This window comes from Anopheles merus, chromosome 2R (assembly GCF_017562075.2).
Source record: "Anopheles merus strain MAF chromosome 2R, AmerM5.1, whole genome shotgun sequence".
In the NCBI taxonomy this organism is placed as follows: Eukaryota; Metazoa; Arthropoda; class Insecta; order Diptera; family Culicidae; genus Anopheles; species Anopheles merus.
Window position 1 is genome coordinate 3,451,223 of NC_054082.1, and position 19,967 is coordinate 3,471,189.

Below are 19,967 nucleotides of genomic sequence, written 5' to 3' on the forward strand. Positions count from 1 at the left end.
TAGCCAAACCTTTTAAGTATTGTCACTTACTCATTCCTTGGCTAAATGGCGGAACGTACAACGGTGGCGGAAGAAGTGACTTACTCGCAAAACCAACACCAATCGACAATTATATACGCATCTTTATTGGATTTCATTTTCGGTAAGTGTTGCAGGAAGTGAATGATGTTATTTTGTTTCGTTTGCTCTTGGCTTGGCTAAAAGGGGCCCAAATAAGTGTGTGTGTGTGTGTGTGTTTCTTTACATTATCGTCAAATTTGCTTCATTGTAGTCCCCGGTGCTCCTCTTCCTAGTTCTGTCTTGAAAGGAGTTTCTATTTTCACTTCACATCTACCTGTTCTGTTCTGATTTGACTACATTTCGGACCACATTATGTGTGGCTGCGCTTTTTCTTGTTTGATACTGTGGTGTGTAATAGACATCGTTTTTTTTTCTTCTTCTTTCTAGTTCCATATGTTCCTACTTACTGTGATTAGTATATTATTGCATCAATTGTACCTGATCCGCCAAATGTATCGAACAGTATCGGCCAAAAATGCGGTCTTGCCATTGGAACTGTGGATCGTTCGCCCTTGGCTGAACTGCAAACGGGCACATATTGCAGCATAATTACTGTCGCCCATTGATAAGCTTCCTTTTTCCGAATATTTTACACCACTTCGCTAGGTACGTACAATTTTCAAACAATCATTCAATCATACGCAGTTTGATGTGCTATCGTTTGCTTGTGGCCGGCTTGATGCGTTCCAATCCACATAAAGCGCCTCGCGCCGTCTAATGTCTGCGTGGTGCACAGTGCACTAATCGTATTGGTGGATGTTTTTTTTTTCTCTCCAAAAGATTAAACCTTAAACGCATGTTTAGTACAAGCATGTAGCAAATAGGAGTAGTAGGGAAACGGAACTAGGATATCCGAAGCGCACGCACACACGCACCCGTGCTCGTCACACAGGGCGATGGGTCAAACAAGTGATAAATGGAGGAGCAGAGCAGCAGTCCCAAATGATGATACTTGCACAAACAACATGATCTACACGAACAGATACAGCTAGATATGTATATAAATTGTATAAAAAAAGACAAATAGAATGCACCTCCAAACACCGTTGGTTAGTTGTACGAGAAGTGTAGCAATTTGGTAGTAACAACAACAGTACATTGCATACAGAGATGGATGATGAACAGTTGGAAAGAAGAGACATTCGATTTTTTTTTGCTTTTGTTTTTTGCTACGTACTAATGCCAGCGATAATACGCCTTCGACTAAATATATATATTAACGCAGGACAACGTACAGCGTGTGAACAGAAGGTGAAACGATGGAGAAAGTTCCCAACAAACTATTGTATGCTCTCGTAAGACAGAACCATTCAAAGAACCAACTAGGAAGAGGCTAGGAAAGATTACATTCTCTGCTAACGCTGGCAGAGAGTGAAAGCAGTGAACCCGTTTTTTTATTTTACACGATTCCAAGCAAGCAAACGAATATACTTCCGTCTCGTAACGGCTCGCAATTAGATAACTCACACAACACACTTATCATTCTCAAATATATAGATAGAAACATAGCAATGGTGTAATCGAAACCGGGAACAAAAGACAGAAAACCCTCGTAATGTGAGGGCAAGTAGGAATTAAAGCTAGTATAAGAGAGGAAAAAACGTGGATAAGAATAAAAAAAGCGCTTCTTAATAGATGCATAACACGCTTTACACATCAATAGTTTTCTAGTTGGCAAATATGTTGTTGAAAAGCAAGAGCGTAAATAAGGTATAAAAATTTGAAACAGACAATACAAATCACCATGTGAATGCGAAATATGGCTATAAGTGTGTAGTAAAATCAAAGCCCCATAATAGAGTAAACGTATTTTGCTGGCAGATTCAACTACAACTATTATGCAATCTGCCGACAAAACAAATGATAAAACAATACAAAAAAAAACACATTGTTTACACTACACGAACTTAAAACCGTTTTAAGAATATAAAAGTGTAGACACATTCAGCGAATATACTATTATAAAGGTGGGAGAAACAAACGCAAATATATATGAAGAGAGAGAGTGATAGAAAACAATAGCAAGCCCAACACAAATCAAACAACACGTTCCAACGGAAGAATAAAACATTACCAAAACAAGTATCTAGTTTGCAATATACTTTCGATATTAATATTTTTTTATGTTGTTTTTTTCTTCTTTTTGTTGCTTTCCTTTTGTTTTTCATTGGTTTAATTTTTCAAATACATTTACATCATTACGTGGCCACATTCAAAATTGTACAATGTATAAAAAGGCACACCCAAAATATAGATATTTTATACATGCTACAGCGCACTTGTCTCTAAGAGGCTGCATTTTTCATTTGTTGTTGCAAATTTGTAACTGTGTGTGTGTGTGAATCGAGTGAGTTTTCGGTTTTTTGTTGTTGTTGCAGTGGTTTGCTAAATAATGTTTTCCTTAATAGTCTTTTTGCTTTTGCTGTGCCATAACGCCACTACTATCGTTACACCATATTAAACTAGCGCACATCGTACAGGCTATTGGCATTGGATGTATATTTATTTTTTTTGTTTTCCCGGTGAGGTTTTACTCGTAATAAGTAAGCTACATCAAAGGAAAACTACACTGTTTCCGTTTATTGCCATTGTGAAGTGTTGCATTTTTGTTTGTTTGTTCCCTACTCCTCCCCTACGATCGCTGCTATTGCATTCCGTACTCGTACTACACGATGCACGTGCACGTGTAAGATTATGGACTTATCGAATTGCTGACACTATTTGTATTGGACGAACGAAGCTATGTACAGGTCGTATGCGCCAAAATTCACACAGTAATGGATACCACGAATTGATTAGAAGCTCGTAGTGCGTGGACGCGACACCACATCATGCAACTAGACGCTGACGACAGGTGGGAAAGAACCATCGTGAAGCAGCAGCAATGATCAATCATTTCTAGGTTTTTGCTATCACTTATTTCTTATGTTTTGATTTGGGTAGTTGTGTTATATCCACCCGACATACGTTTTTTCCGATAGATTTTCTCACTCTTTCTACAAAGAATCGCTTTGTAGATACACTATCAATGCATGCGTTACTATGAACATGAGGAAAAAACACACACACATACACATCCACAAACACAATCAGGAGATAACGAATAAAACATTGGATGCAAATATGGCAATTGTAAGAAAAATCGGACGCAAACAGATACATAGTGCATGCGCTAGTGCACGCATAGTAGGCGTACCCTTGGGGGCTGTCGCAAAGCGATTACACCACCATAAACTGTGTTGGCTGTGTATGCATGTACGTACGCTGAGCCGGATTAGTATAACTTAGGTATACTCCGTGTAGAAGGATGTTAAGGATGACGTGTCTACGGAACGTGTGTCGAGCGAATATTGTTTGTGCTCTTATGAAATGGCAAACAGACGCATTTTTAAACGCATTTAAGCATAACTAAATAATAGCATTGGAGCATGCATGGTGGAGGGCAGAGGGGGTGTAGCGATAGTAATATGGCAGAGCAGAGGGTGGTGGGATGGTTAGCCAGAAAGATAAATTTGCATTGATGGTTTATTTAGTTTTATTGTTTTGTTAGCAACACTCTTTCTCCTGTTATCTCTCGTTCTATCTCTCTCTCTCTCTTTCTTCCCTCTCTTGGACATCATCTTGGTATGGTACTAAACTATATGTTAATGGTTTTTGTTTTTATTTGTGTTTTTTTGCTTTTCTTTCTTGTCATATATACTTGTTTGTTTTACCTCATTAAAGTTTATCACATCTAGCAGCAGCGGAAATGCATTTTAAATTTTGTTTTGTCTCTCTATGTGTTACGTTGAAATTCTGGCCTTGTTTTAACTCTTACATCCCCGGTGCACTTTTGTGAGTGGTTTGCGTATGGTTGGGATTTTGTCTGTTGGTTTTTAATGCATTGTTTAAAATTTCCTGTTTTTTTCTTCTTGTTGTTGTTTTTGTTGTTCTATCCTTTCATGCACACTGTCCCTGCCCTGTCTGTAATTTAGCAGTGATTGATTTCGGTCACCCATTTACTAATGAATATTGAACATTGTTAAAATATAAGGAAGATACAAGGTATTGTGTATGAGTGTATTTAGAACGCGGCCGATGGTTTATATGTTTCTTTTGGTTGTGACTTTTGAATGCAGGAAATTCTGTGTTGTTTCTGTTGCATTTTGTTTTGTTTTCACACGCTTATGCCTTTTGTTGCAACAACCAAGGCTAGTGGCATTTTAAAGACTACTAAACAGGGCGGATGTATTTTCTTATGTTTTTGTTAGTTCCTATTTTTCCCTTCCTTCCTCCCTCTCTCTCTTTTCTTCGCTTTTTCTCTTATTATTCAACATGGAAACCACTAAAAGTCACGTCACTCTACACACACGCTACAGCAAAATTGCGCACATTTAGTTTTGCTATAGTTTAGTTTTGTTTTTTTTTTTTTTTGTTATTTCGTTTGATTTTTTTCCAATGGCGATGGCATTCACACTACTGCCCTCTCTGCGTGTGGTGTGCTGCACTCTCATTTGTTTCTGTATTATTTGGTGTAATTTAAGTTTACATGCATTTTTCGCTATTTGGCTTCAAAGGGGTTAGTGACAATACTGTGGAATGTTGTTGTTCGTTTCCTCTTTTTTTGCGCAGGTGGTGGAAAATGGTTCGATATATGGTAATACGCATACTCTTTTCGAGCGTTCCCTTTTCTTTTTATTCGTTCGTTTTGTTTGTTTGTTTTTCATTGCATTGTACACGTCTGCTTTACCGTAATGTATATAGATATATATATATATATATTTATATGTACTATTGTTTTTTTTTTGTTTTTATCATATGTATATATATAAAGATCAGTCCAGAATGTAGGAGGGGCACACAATAATGCTTTACTGTTACTTTGTTTACTTAAACATTTTTCTTCCTTGTTAATAATTACCCCATTCATTCGGCATATCCTTGCACACACAAACGATTGTCGGCGTCGCCTGATAATGCGGCCTGATAATCGTAATCGCATTCACACACGCGGTCTCATTCACACGTACGGATTTTACACATTCACGGCAGTTCTGTTACAGGCGATATTACAACATAGCGTGCATAGTGTGGTGTGTGGTTTCGATAGGTGAGATGAGATTTTACAACAACAGTGGGTGCTACTATAGCAGTAGAATTTGTGCCGTGTCGTACGAAAGTTACAGTTAGTTTTACATATTGTCCAAAAAACATGCTGCGCGGCTTATAATAAAAGCCCTTGTGTGTGAGAGTTTTTTTTTGTTGTTGCTCCTATCCCGCAAAGATAGCCCTTTTACGGGATTTGTTTTTTTTTTGTAATTAGAGGCTAGTGTTATTAACTACAGGGAGCGGTAGAAAGTTTGCAAAGTGAAACAAGAAAGAAAGGAGAGAAAAAACACTACCAAACAGACTGAAATACGAAAACCATCACAAGCGCGCATCATAAGCGTGATTCTCTTTAAACCTATCCATTGATCCCATTTTAAAATGTACTTGTCTTCTTATTGATAATCATCATTTAAGATATAACTAGCTTCCCGCAATCGTCACTTCCATCCGCGACACATGCTGGGGTCTGACCTGTTGTGTCGATTATGGAAAGTGCTGGTATTTGTATTATTCCCTGCGCATTAATGCATACGCCACCACAACTACTTTTCTACCGACGCGTTAGGATGACGGATTTTTTTTACGATTTTTTTAGAAACATATTTTTTATCCTTTTTACCACACATGCACACACACACACACATGCTACATACAAAACGTTTCAATTTATCGATTTCCTCTAAGCTAATATTGTACCAAAATCACATTCAATAGGTTTAGCGTTTTTTTTCTTCTTTATGTTTGTTTTGTTTTGTTTGTTACGCATTCGTTGCATTCGGCAACGCAACATTGAACACAACTAAAATCTACCGGGTGCGAATGAGCAATTGGAGGAGAGGAAGAGAGTAAATTGGTTTCAATGTACGTTTTGCTGTAACATCTCTCGGATACAACAAAGGTTGGTTTTATTGCTGTTGGCTTTTCAATGTACAACAACAAACATCATCGTGATGATTTTAAAAACACGCAGAAACATGTACGATATGCAATTGCTAGCCACCACTGGACATTTGTACAAAACAGAAACATTTAACCCCGAAACAAAGCATTGAAAAAAGAGCAGAATATGACTTAATGAAACAAGTAATTAATCACTAAACGCATAACAACTATAACACTGCTATATTAATAAAGCTGAATGGCATTTATGGTTAATGGAAAGGCAATAAAAGGGATGATTGCTTAACCGACCACACCCTCGTTGGGATGGGCCACATGGTTTGTCTGCGTGTGCGTGCATGTTTATTAAAATAGAAATAACCTACGTGATAGATAGTACAGATTTCCTTGCGAACGGTTTAATAACACACAAACACGTACGCGCACATGCAATTCATTCGAGATCATAAAGCGCTCCTCCGGTGAAACATAAATCGAAGCTCCCAGGAACTGAACAGAAGATTCAAAGCGTTTTTCTTTTGTTTTGTGTTTGCTGATTGTTGCATCCGTTATTCGAATCAATGTACCTAACGGCATCATTTAAATCTGTGCGCACGATCATACCAACTAAAACTGTACTTGCAAATCTAGCATTGCTGCTTTTGTAAAATATAAAAAAAAAAACGATACTTGTCCTGAGATAAAAAAGGGCTAATTGTGTGCTTATAGAATAAATTGAAACAAAACAAAAAGATAGGAATTTCCACAGCAACTTTAAAATGCATTATCAGTTAAAAAAGGTATGCAGGGAAACAACACAAAACACCACGTTTAAAATATCTGCACTCCTCTGACGGGAAGTTTGTCGCAAATCCGCGTGACTTACAAGCCTTAATGTTTTGCCTAATGGAATGATTTTGAATATCCAGTTCTCTGCCCAGTCTCGACCATACACGTGCAACGATTGTTAAACAAGCATTATAAGCAGCAGAGCAGAACAGTGCTGACGAAAAGTGCATGAAAATCTGACCTTACCTAAATTACAAAACTATGAAAAACTAAAGGTTCGTGGGTTGGTCCTACACAAAACATAACGTTGGTGGCGACAGTAGAAGAAAGAGCTTAAGCGATTGCTATAATGTAAAATGCTATCGAGGCAAAACCAATATGTGTAAGGTAACTCTGGTTGAAATTGATCATTAAGAGATTTGTTAGTGATAAAACAAAAAAAAAACAAGATAAAAGATTCTAACTTGCTCTTGTGGTCATACTATTTGCTTATATCGTATCGTGACTATTATGGCATTGGTCCTACGTATGTTTTAACAATCATTACTGTTCATTGCTGTTCCTTCTGGTACCACCGACTTGAGGGGTGTGTACGCACAGGTTATTCGTTGATCAAGCATTTCGATAAGTATAAAATTATTTTGATTCTATAAAACCACAACCATGCAAACAGCTACACGAACCGACTGCTGAACGTTTGCTTACATGGGTTACACACTAAATATAGACATACACCTATGAGGCCACCCGTGATGGCACACATTCTTCTACCGCGGTGCGTGTAATCCGGCCGATTAAACGAACAACAAATTGTGTTAAAAAAATGCAACTTAACTAGAATATTGTTTGTTGTTTGTTTGTTAAGCAAGAAAACAGACGTAAGAATATTACGATACGCATCTACTACTCGAAAAACCGTTAAAGTATGATGAAGAAACAACAACCGCATTGAAACAGAACAATACCGATAAAAGCAATAGTAAGGTGCTTTAAAAGACTCTTTAAAAGTTTTAAAATTTTGCATCAAATCTTGCCGTACTGTTGACGTAGTGCCATTGTCAAACGCGACGCCATTGGACATTGGAATAAAAATGTTCCTTTTTGAGTTTTTTCGTTTTTTGGTTGTTGCATAATAATATTGTTGCATGTTTGTAACGCTATACATAGTTAGCAGTATTATATCGTTTCCCATTCGCTACTTATATTATGGCATATGAAAACAATTGTGTGTTGTATACGTTGACTGAGCTTGGTTGCTTTGTTTGTTGTTTTCTAATTATTGCTCTTGGGTGGTTGCGAAATGGCTTTTGCATTGTCATTCCGGGTTCTATCGTGGTTTCAACGATTGCTCGCTTGGATAACCATTGTTTTGCAGTTTGCAGTTTAATGTTATGCTTGCGGTTGCTGCTCGCCATTAGCGCACTTTTGTGTTTGCTGAATCGTCGCAGTTTGAATTTACTCGCTCTCCTGCTGGCAAAACAAGTGCAAAACATAGGAATAAGATTGAATTCATAACGCTGCCATCGTTGTTGCCATTGTATTATTGCCATTCCGTTTGTAGCCTAATTGCAGGACACATTTATCCATTTCCTTTGCAAACTCTTCTAAAGCATCTACAAACAATAACCTAATTTGGAAAGGAAACATCCACCTATGTAGCTCATAGATTTATTCCTGTTACCACATGCAACAGACTCTTGTTTTCGCTCGCAAAACTTTTCTATAAAGTGTTATCGTTAGTAACGTTGAGGTGGCAGCAATTCAAATGATGTTAGTAAAGCAAAAACTTACACAAAACCACTTAACAAGCTTTCGTAAGGTATTTTTATGTGTTTGTGAGCTTACTGCTGCTTGAGATTCGCACATCTTTATCGAGGAAAGGAAAACTTTAGCGATTTTGCGCTCAAGAAGAGGCCAGATAAAAAGCAACAGCCTGTTGGTGGGTGGCAAACACTACAGTGGATGTCACTAGCGCGATTTAAATGTGAAAGACGTAAAGCATACTCTGCCAGGGACTGTTCCTGATGAGGCAGTTTTTGTTTACTGAGACGCTGATTGGTAGAATATTGCAAAAGGTGACAAACACGACAACGTAGATTTGTATAAACACCGTCCTCCGCGCGGCAGTAAACACCAACTTGCCACAGTCCGAAAGCTAGCACACATACACACCTACCGAATGGCTTTCGATTGCGTCGGTTTGTGGCGGTGTTCATGATTACTGTTCCTCGCTGCTTTCGAAGTACTCCGACGCGTTGCCGCGGCATATTGGACACGTGCGATTGGACTGTAAAACAGGGGAGGGAAAACATAGTTATTATGAGACGATGTCGCTAAGGTCAAAGCAATTTTGGGAGCAACTGCAAATACAATTAATGCATAGAGGTCCTGATGCCATCTGTAGGGCAGAAACGCGAATTCATCCCATTCTTACCACCTACACTATATACTTACCCGCAACCACTTATCCACGCATTTAGCATGGAACTCGTGCGAACAGGGCAACACCCGCAGGATTTGACGAGCCTCGAAATCACACATGCAAACCACGCACGATGTTTGATCACCTAAAACGGAACGGATCCATGTTAGAGAAGCACGTGAGCAACGACATCCACCTGTTCGCTTTACGCTGCTCCCTTCTTACCGGTGTGAGTTTCTGCGTTGAACTTGTAGCTCGGCAGCTGGTCGATTTCGGGCCGTGCCAGACCGCGCGGTTTCGCCTCGCCCAGACGCTCGGCTAGGCTGAGCAGCGCTTCGTAATTTTCCGTCTCGTTCGAGTCCGGCGAGTTCAGGTCCGGCGGACCGTACGAGGACAGCGGGAACATCGCTCTGAAAGGGCATCGGACGGGTCTGGGTTAGTGTTAGCGGTCCGGCGAATACTTCCGGGGCGGAAGGGAGGGCGGTCGGGAAAGGATCGCCGGCCTTGCCGGCATGTACAGCTGCCTATCGCACACTTACAGGAAGTTCAGCAGTATGCCCGAGTAGGCGGACGTGGTGGCCGACAGCGTGACGTGGGCCGGCTGCGGATGGCCGAGCGGCTGCGGATGGGCCTGCAGGGCGGCCGGCGGTGGTGGCGCGTGGGGCCGATGGTGATGCGTCGGGTGGTGGCCCGGATGGTGGTGCTGATGGTGCGCCGGTGGCGGCGGTGGCGGCGGCGGCGGCGGTGGGCCGGGCCAGTGGAAGCGGGCAAAGTTGCGCCGCGGTGCCGTGATCGCCCGGCGAACCGTCCGGTGCAGTATCTCATAGTTGCGACCCTGCGGGACGTTCGCGATCAGTGGGATCAGTGTTCCGGCGGGTGTGACGCCCGTTCGGGGCACCTCACTGCCCACGGCACTTACCTCGGTGGAAATGTAGATCGGTTGGGCCGCCGCGGTCAGCTGCGTCATCTGCGGCGAGGCACCGTGCAGATGGTGCGCGTGCGTGGCGAGCGGCGACAGGTGCAACGGTGACCCGCCGGCATGCTCCAATCCGTCCAGCGTCAAGCCGTCGGTGCGCTACGGAAACGGGAAAATGGGGGGTGAAGTAAATACATGAGGAAATCTAATCTGACGCCCGCCATTCACTTACCTGCTGTGCCAGATGGGGATGCTGGTAGTGCGCTTGGTGCGGTGGCGGATGCGGAACGGCCAGTGCCGGCCCAGCGGACGAGGCAAAGCCTCCGAAATGCCCGCCAATACCGCAGGTCTGTGCAAACGGTTGCGAGTACACGCCATGGACCTGCAAAACGTGCGGACAGTGGTGTTAGTCAAGCTGTTAAAGAGCTCCAGAGCAGGGAGCGCTGCCGTCCCCTCACCTGACACGGTGGCAAGTGCGGTGCGGCCGGGTGCCCGGAGCAGATTGAAATGTGCGGCCCGGCCGAGTACGTCCACAGCTGCTCGTGGTGATGGCCGAGCGGCAGACTGACCGGCACCTGGTTAATGTCGACCATCAGCGAGGAGGCCGGATGTTGATGTTGGGCCTGCGCGGCCGGAGCCTGCTGGAACACCTGCGTCAGCGACTCCCAGGGACGTTGCTGCTGTTGCGGCTGCTGCTGTTGCTGCTGCTGAGGCTGCTGTTGCTGCTGCGATTGCTGATCACGGTGGAAGCGGGGCCGCCGGATCGGCGGACTGCCCTGCGGATGGTGTGCGTGGGACTGCAGCTGCGATATGACGGCTGCCGCCAGACCACCGCCCGAGCTCGGGTGCAGATGCGATCCTCCCCCGTTCGTGTGATGATGAGACTGCTGCTGCTGCTGTTGTTGCTGCTGTTGCTGCTGCTGCGAGTGATGGTGATGATGGTGCATCGGGTGATGATGATGCGGCTGCGGATGGTCACGGTGGTGCAGTTGCGGCGGTACCAGCTGCTGCTGCTGACCGCTTTGCGATGATTGTGGCTGTTGCTGCTGCTGCTGCTGCTGCTGCTGCTGCTGGGACATGCTGTGGTGCCCGTTCATGCCATGGTTTCCCAAGCCACCGTTGCTGCCCTGCCCATTCCCACCGCCATTAGCGCCGCTCGTGCCCATCAGCGACATCATGCCGCCACCGTTGCGGGGCGAACGGCGCTGCTCCCAGATGGCGGCCGGCGGCGATTGGCTCGGCAGCCGGGACGAAACACGTCGCCGCTTGCGCGACGGGCTGTCCGATTTGATGCCACCGTTGCCCCCGATCCCGTCGACCGGGCAGTACGGGGGCGACGAGCCCTGATTGCTTCCACCGGCTGGACCGGAACCATTGCCGCCGCCGCTCCCACCCCCACCACCACTACCACCACCGGGGTGATAGTGCGGGCTGAAGCGCTCGCGGGCGCCACCGTTGTTGTCGCGGCTGTTGCGCATCGAGTCCATCGACAGGACCGAGCGTGCGTCGCCGCCACCGTGCAGATCCGCGCCGCGCGTCGAGTTGGATGGACCCTCGAAGTGATTCTGTAAACGCAAAAAAAAAGGTGAAGCAATTAAAAACATTTGCCGGGCAGTGGCCAAACCATCGAGGAGGAACTCACCAGATGGCGATCGATCGAGGACGCACTCATCGTGTGCCGGTTGCGCTCCTGCATACTATTACCGCCCATATTGATCCGGTGTCGGTCAATGTGGCTCGGGCCGGCTCTATGAATTTGTTGAGATCTATTATTAATACTACCATCGTCAGCAGCACCGTAAGGCATTAGTATGGTGGCCGCCGTCGGGCGGCCCGCTATGGGAGGGGAATGCAACTGCACCGGCGGGGACTTGGAGGTGTAGGTGAAGGATGACTCTTTCGGACTACTGCCGCTGTCACTGCGCGGTGGGCGGGTTTTTTTTTTTTTGGTAGCCATGGAGGCATGGAGGTGGTTGTTCGGAAATTCGGAGGATTTGGAGGAACCGGAGGGATGTGTGTGATTGTGTGTTTAACATAGTTGGTAGTAGTAGTAGTAGTAGTAGCAGCAGTACACCACCGATACAATGAAGGTAACCAACATTTAAGGTAAAAAAAATCAACAGGTGCATTGAGGGTTAATGAAGCACAACAATGTAACGATTACAAAACCAGGGTCGCAATATTTTTACAAGAGTAAAGAAGTTACAAAATTAAAGCGAGTTTTGCAACCAGTTTCAAGAAACGTAACCAGGCAGTAAGTAATAATAGTTGTTGTTGTTGTTGTTCGCATTAGCACGGGCATCAATGTTGATAACGGTGATACAGAGAAGACGAAACACGCATTTTTCACGGTCATAAGGTAAGGTGTGTGTGTGTGTATGTGTGTATAGTAGCGATTCGGGGGTTGCCAGGACCAGGAGTGGGGATGATCGGGTTCACACATTCGGTAGCAGTATATTGGATGGGTTGCATCATTTCGGTGGTTGAAGATGGGGGTAGCAATAGGTAGTATTAGTAGTAGAGAGGTAGTACACGCAGGTAGGGTTATTATTATATATTTTTTTAAATATTTGGTGGTAAGGTTGTAGTGGTGATGGTTGGTGGTGGTGGCAGGTTGTACATATCAGTTTGGTTTTTTTTTCATATATTTGTTTGGATTTTGAAGTTCAGTTCAGTTTGATATTTGCAATAAATTTACCACAAAGGACAAAAAGCATGCGGAAGAAAAAATCAAAAACAATTATGTATTAATTAAAATGATATAATTTACAATTACAATTACGGTAAGCTTATGTAGTACGTGTACGCGTGTGTGTGTGTGTGTGTATGTGTGTATGTGTGAGAGTGTCTTGCACTTTTACAAACGATAACACAATACACAATGCACTGCACTTGCTGTCTACGTATATAGAAGAGATTTGTTATACGCGGGTATGAGGAGAAAAAACGAAAACCACAACGGAAACTCTCGGGCAAAACCATGGGCGATTGCGGTAAATTATTAATCAAAAAAGCTATTTGTGATATAAAGTACATGAACACGGGGGGGGTTTGTCTGCACAATCAACGCGTGGGTAAAATAAAAAAAGTAAGAGCAGTAGATAGGAGTGGGCGACAAGGAAAGAAACGAAGAAAGTAAACAAAACTGTGGTCTGGAACTTGGAGTGGAATTGATAGTGTTTTGGTTTAACGTTTCATTGCTCCATTGATTTTATCCACGGTGGGTTTGTTGTAAAACCAATTCTTCCAATTTCTGTATTACAATCCCCAATAACACATGCTAAGCAAGACACGTAAATTTAGAAACTCAAAAAGACTAAATGGAAGGAGTCGCAAAACATTGAATGGGAGCATGAAACAGTAAACCAACACCCGAAAAAACGGTCTACTAAATGAAACAAACGAGCACAACAAATACCGACCATTAGCAGTATAATCCAGTAAAGTAAAACAAACAAACAAAAACAAGTAAACACAGTACTTTGTACGTCATGTCATAACTAGGCTGGCTCTAGGAAAGTTGTGCAACAGATAAAGGTTTTATATCACAAATGGCACACGCTCTTCAACCACAACAGCTATCCAATCCGATCCGATCCCTCTTTAGTATTTTAAACTCTCAAACCAATACAAATAGCATCGTACGCACTCTTACGCATTGCTACCGTCGTGTGGACAGGCAACAATGCAACACATTAACTTAAAGATCGCAAATGAAAAAAAAACACAAAACACAACTAGCGTAATCTGTTCTCTTCTACCCTCTTCTCCCCCCCCCCCACCTGCAGTTTGAAGGTGTTAGTGCGCTGCAGCTTGATATGAACAAACGGGGTGGGAAAGTGTTGGATGCATCCGGACATAATCATAGTTACAAAATGTATAACAAAAGAAAGGTTAATCATAATCTCTATGCAGCTGAAGCGCCGTGTCTCCCCGATATCGCAACAAACCACCAACATATTACTAGAGGCTCGCCCCAGGCACATGTACAAAAACACATCACATTGTCTAGATGGTTAAATTAGGGAGTGGGATCGTGTTTTAGAATGCATAGCATGATACAAAACATCAGTGCAAACAGTATTATCTCGACTGCTGTCAATGGAAGGAATTAGCTCATTCTCTAACGAACAGTAAACGAACGGAAATCTAGGCGGTGAAGATGGCACGTGCTGCACTTTGGGATGCTCTTGCTGCAGTACATTTGGTAGCATTAGATTGTAAAAAACTTGTCAAACTATAAACTTGAACTTCAACAGTTTTTTTGGGAAAAGTATTCCGAAATTTGTGAAAGAAAGAATTAAAAATTTGAATTAAAATAAAGCCCGGTGCCAAAACATTACACCAAAATTGCATCGAGCAATAGGAAAGAAATCTATACAAAATGGAGAAAAACAAAAATATTGCTTTTAAATTTAGTAACTATCACATCGAATAATACGGTCAACTGAAAGAATTTACAGAATATTTTTATTGTTCTGAGAATCGAAAAAAGTTGAAAGTATTTCTCCGCTCAACGAAACATAAACACTTTTCACAAACAAAACCTAACAGCCAACACTTTTGTAACTAGCAGCGTGTACAATATTGAATTGTTACAGAAATACGCAATTAAGTTGATCAAAGATAAAAAAAAGAAGTATAGTAGTACTAGTGGTAGCAATAATGATAAATGCTATTGAATAATGCTAATAGTGGTACCAACACTGATCGTTATTTAAAACGTGTTTTTTTTTTTTAAATTGTATTTGCATTAGTAGAGTAAGGAACGAGAGAGAGAGAGCGAGAGAGAGAACTTGCAGGTGGGTTTTTTTTTCGAAATTTCATATGAGGACAGGACAGTTGCAGGTATGAAGAGTTGGTATTTTGATTAAACACATTTACCCCACCCAGGGAGTCGATTTGTGAGTTCTTGTTGCTGTTCTAGATTGTTTTCCGTGCAGCGGTATGTGCAATAGAGTCAAATGTATGCACAATGCAGCTTTTGAATCGATTGCAAATGCCACTCGGGCCACCGATATGTGAGGAATGGTATCAACGTCGTCAAGGTGCGGGTAAGCTAATGGACAACAGGGGTATTGGCGCAGTGCGGAGAGGTAAATTTGCTCAGACATCAGTACGATTTCATGCAATTTGTGCCTTCATGTTCAAGAGGTGGCGTGAAACAACGGAAATATTAGTTTATTTAATTTATATTTTCACTAAATATTTTACTTTGAATATGTTAGTAACGATAAAATAACTACAGCTACAAACACTCTTTTTTAACCTTCACACATAGCCCGTGAATAACATGAAGTAGATATAAAATAATTCAAAAACATTAAATAGGTAAATTGTTTGTGAAAGCTTTTAAGCATACTACAACGCAATTAGAATTGAGACTGATTTAAAAAATTCGACATTTTCTTGCATGAAATGTAGCCTTATTTGTACAACTATTATTAGATTGACAGGACGACACAGAATCTATTTAAATAATGAACCAAATACATGATGCTGCATGCTGCGTTTCCATGCATAATGTGCCGGTCTGAGATGATTTGCCATACACCGTTTACTGCACATGGTGCCTCCGTCCTTCACAGTTGATACCATTGCTCCGGTTCGGGTGCGGAAATGTTATTATTACCCTCTACCGAGTAGCCTTAACCTTAACTGTAAAGTGAGTGTGGAAATGGTTGTCTTTTCCTAGCATTTCTTTAATTTTTTTTAGCTACACATTTGCTGATGCGAACATGCACTCACACACACGCACACCCCCGCACGGCCACAATACAACCGAGGGAAGGATTTTCCAGTTGATCCCTTCGGTGTGTGGTGTGCAGCGAGGAGCGTTTGGTGAGAACGCATAACGCATATCGCAAATGGACGTAAATGAACTACTACAACTTGTGCGGAGCAAAGAGCAAAGAGCAATTCCCCCTTTTCCCCCGACAAGTATTCTCTAACCAAGCGGGATATGTATGAACGAAGCGGTTAACCTGGACGAACGAATCAACTTACCCGTAGTTAAAGCTATTCTCCATGTCCTTGTTGTACCAGGACTGGTTGTGCCCGCCATGGTTCCGGTTCGCGTGGTGCGAATGGTGCGGCGAGAACGGCATCCGGGAGCGGTTGCGCGGTACGGCACCGCGCGAGTACGGCCGCCGTGACGCACCGGAATGGTTCGGATTCATCATCGTTGCTGAGCGTCCGGTGGTGGGGCGCGATTTGTTCCACGAGCAAGGGTTTTTTTGTTGTTGTTGGAAAATTCTCTCTCACTGCCCTCCTATTTTAGTAACACGCTAATTATTGCACAGGGTTTCTTGCTTCACTTTCTTCCTTCATGCACTGGAGAGACGACAGTGTGGGACACACACTTCCCTTCCCGTATCGTTTTTGCTTTTCTATTCCGTTGTATGGGTGGGGAATTGCTCGCAAAACGAAAGAACGTCTCGTGGAATGTACGTATCACACCACCGGAAGCTTTACCTTATGCGCCCTCTGCGCCTTCTACACCATTTTCGATGGCGTTGCCGATTGCTGCCGATTTGTTTACAGTAGTAGCGCCAGCGGCGCTACTCACCGACGTTTCCTTAGTGTTTATTTACTATCGATCTGTCACTTGCGATCACTACACCTTGGCCAAACAGAAAAAGGACTGTACCACACGCGTACAAAATCACACACAAAGTATTATTTCTCTCTTTTTTATAACTTCACCCACAGAAACACACACACATGGGGGTAGTAATGTTTTCCCTTTTTCCGTACCACACTTTACACACTGCTGATTGCTGCTGAAAAAGAGCTGCTGCTGATAGAACGAACAAAATGGTTAGACGATGGAAACAAACGGAACAATCCCAGATGGGATGACTTCCATTCACGAAAACGCGAACACACGCGTACACTCGAACACGCTGCTGTGTAAACAATAATCACTCGCACTACTACTACTACCACCACTACTACTACTGCCGCGCGTATGCGTTATCTTAACGAGCCTCGCAAAGGAAGTGTCCCTGTGGCAAGGGGTTTCTTCGCATACAGACGCACGCATTAGTTGGCCCTCGGTCGAGAGTCTACTAACTACCACAGCCATACATCGACGCTACGCTTTGCAATGTCGTGCACTGAACGGTGAATGTGTATCGAGCTTTGTCGCTTTGGCCACTATTTCCCTGGTTTTCGCGCACACCTAGCGAGAGTCTTCAGATCACGAGGTGTGTGGTGGCGTTTCATGTACCGGAACTGTTGAAAGAGTTGAAAAAAAGCACATAAACAATTGTTAGAACAACGTTATTTTAACGACATCTTCGCAAACTAAACAACTAGACGGTGCTGTACCACCGAGCAACCCTTACGCTATGGGGTGAACTAAGTAACCGCTGCCTGTGTGTGCCCCGTCGTGCTCGGGGTGGGCTTTCACTACAGCACCACCACCAACACCACTACTACTACGAAGGCGTACATAACCGTACAGAGAGAGAGAGAGAAAGAGCGTTGGTATTCGAGCCGCTCCCGGTTTGCTTCGATGGTGGCATGCGTGCATGTGCGAGAGAAACACACCCTCGCACGCACACACACATACAAACATTGAGAGAGAGAGAGAGCGTATGTGTGTGTGTGGGAGAGAGAAAGAGAGAGAGAGAGAGAGAAAGAGAGAAAAAAGAGACCGCGCCGTCGTTCGCGAGTCTTCGCGGGGTTCGGCGACTTTCGATTTCACGTGGAATGTGTGGCGTCTAAACACGGTCGCCCTAGAAATGTGAGCCTCCTTCCCAGCCGCACACTATTACGCAAGCGAGACCGGACCAGCAGCGGGCCGAAGCGAAAGAGAAATGGGCAAACTGATGGTGGGGGAAACCCAAATGGACGAAACGAAAGACGAACGCAACTAATACCGATTTGATCCGCTTTTCCCACGGCTGTTCCACCCTCCTGGCTGGTGTGGAAAAGAGCTTTTTGGAGGGGAGGTGCAACTCCCCCGTGCGAGAGGATGGTCACCAAACACACACACACACATACGCGCGCGCCCATCCTTTTGCAAAGTTGGGGAAGGAAGGCTTATCTTCTCGTTGCCGGTTTTTTGGAATCGATTAAAAACGGTTTTAGTACGTTTTGCGTTGTTTCGAACAGGGCACGGTACAAACGTGCGTGCGTAAGCTGCGCTGAAATTGTAACAATTTTCTCCGGTTTCATCACTCTACCACTAGTGTTTCTTTCCTTTCGCTCATGTTTTGTTGTTATGTTCATGCAAAGTGTTGTTTATCAACAGAAAACGGCGAAAATAACAACAGATCGAAATAGTTTGCTTACGATTGACGATTGGCCACATCACGAAGGGGGAGACAAGACGGACGTATGATCAGTACGTACCGCTTTTGTGGAAATTTAATACTTTTGTAATATGATTTCATGTTTGATTAAAAAAAATCAATACTGTTAATAATTCATGCTAAAAAGTATCAATATTATAATTCAATACGCTATTTTTTTAATAATAACTTTTTTTTTGTTTATCTTAGCGAAAAGCATCATAAATACCATCTTCACCTTTGCCTTTGTTTGGTAAAACTCCTCTCCAAACTGATATCAGTTATCACACTAGAACTGCAAATTGTGACACAGCTGTCCGTCAAAATGCCATCACACAGCATTCGGCCGCAGGTATGCCGAAGGCGACGTCCCACAGTCGGTGCCACAATTCACCGTCGCCTAACTAATTCCGTTTGTGTCCCATTAGAGGCCGTGCAAATGTGCGAGCTCGAAAACAATAGCAAGCGCGAGAACGTTTCCCAATTCCGAAAAACACACTCGACGCCAAAATCCGCCCAGAGCAACGGAGCAATCCGACGTTTGTTGTTGACGCACGGCTGCGCACTGCGAGCCGGCAAAAGCCCCAGCGGTGGGCACATGCGCCACAGACGCGGCAAAAGGGCGCTTCTTCACGGCACCGTCACCGCCTGTCCTTTTGCGTGGAACGGAAACGAACAGCAGGGCAGCAGCAGGGTGTGTCGAGGGAGCGAACGCGCGGTATGCATCAATATTTATACATAATCCACCCGAAACGCGAACAAAACAGCGACTCGGGGCGGCGATGCGTGCCCGGGGAGAAAGAGGGCGGCAAGATTAGGTGGTGGTACGGTGAGCGGGGGCACATTTTGCCTGGAAGCATATTCATCAACCCCCCCTCGTTTTGCCAAACACCCACACACACACACACATCATCATCATCATCATCGACGAGTGATGGTAGAAACACACGCTTGACAGTGGTACTTTTCAAACATGTCCCATCTCTTCTACTATTTCCAACTGCCCGAATACACGTGACAATCGGATTGAAACCCTGCATGTATGTGTCTCTATGTGTGTGCGTGTGTTAGATATGTATATTGGTATGAAGTTGTAGCTAAAACGTTAAGGATAATGACGGCCTTGGTAGAGGAGCTTGAAACACACCCTTAAACCATCAGAGCTCGGTGCTGTGTGTGTGTGTAGGTGACTAGGTACTAATGCCATACACTACTTCCAACGAATTGCCGTGACGAACTCGATGGTGACGATAATAATGATGGGCAAAGCGTTCCTTATCCACCCTCCTGCGCTATCTACCGTTCAAAGGCAACCGGCAACGCACACTTGAAGATACGCGCTCACAAGATGACGATGACAACGACAGACACCACGGGGCTTGATGACGATCGACGGATGGATAGGTGAAGCGTGGAACAGGGACGTGGCAATTATTGGACCACACCAACAGTACTCCTGGTTGATGGGTCTGGCCAGGGGGGGGGGGGGGGGGATGGAGGGACACACATAATG

The 19,967-nt window shown here is 43.8% G+C and overlaps 1 protein-coding gene across 18 annotated transcripts in view; it reads right to left on the reverse strand.

Moving 5' to 3' along the window:
* Positions 1-104: 104 nt before the first annotated feature.
* The window catches only part of LOC121591162 (ataxin-2 homolog), a 61,171-nt gene continuing 41,308 nt past the window's right edge, over positions 105-19,967 (reverse strand). For 6 of the 18 annotated variants that reach the window (XM_041911591.1, XM_041911590.1, XM_041911595.1 and 3 more), the window contains 8 exons: positions 16,161-17,390; positions 11,797-12,073; positions 10,613-11,719; positions 10,387-10,536; positions 9,778-10,313; positions 9,464-9,669; positions 9,271-9,383; positions 105-9,103 (listed from right to left, as the gene is read on the reverse strand). In XM_041911591.1, the coding sequence (XP_041767525.1) occupies positions 9,035-9,103; positions 9,271-9,383; positions 9,464-9,669; positions 9,778-10,313; positions 10,387-10,536; positions 10,613-11,719; positions 11,797-12,073; positions 16,161-16,336 (2,634 nt within the window). In that variant the 5' untranslated portion in view covers positions 16,337-17,390 and the 3' untranslated portion in view covers positions 105-9,034. Of the gene's footprint in view, positions 9,104-9,270; positions 9,384-9,463; positions 9,670-9,777; positions 10,314-10,386; positions 10,537-10,612; positions 11,720-11,796; positions 12,074-16,160; positions 17,391-17,503; positions 17,620-19,967 lie in introns of those variants that run through there. The other 12 variants (XM_041911597.1, XM_041911602.1, XM_041911593.1 and 9 more) reach the window with 10 other exon arrangements.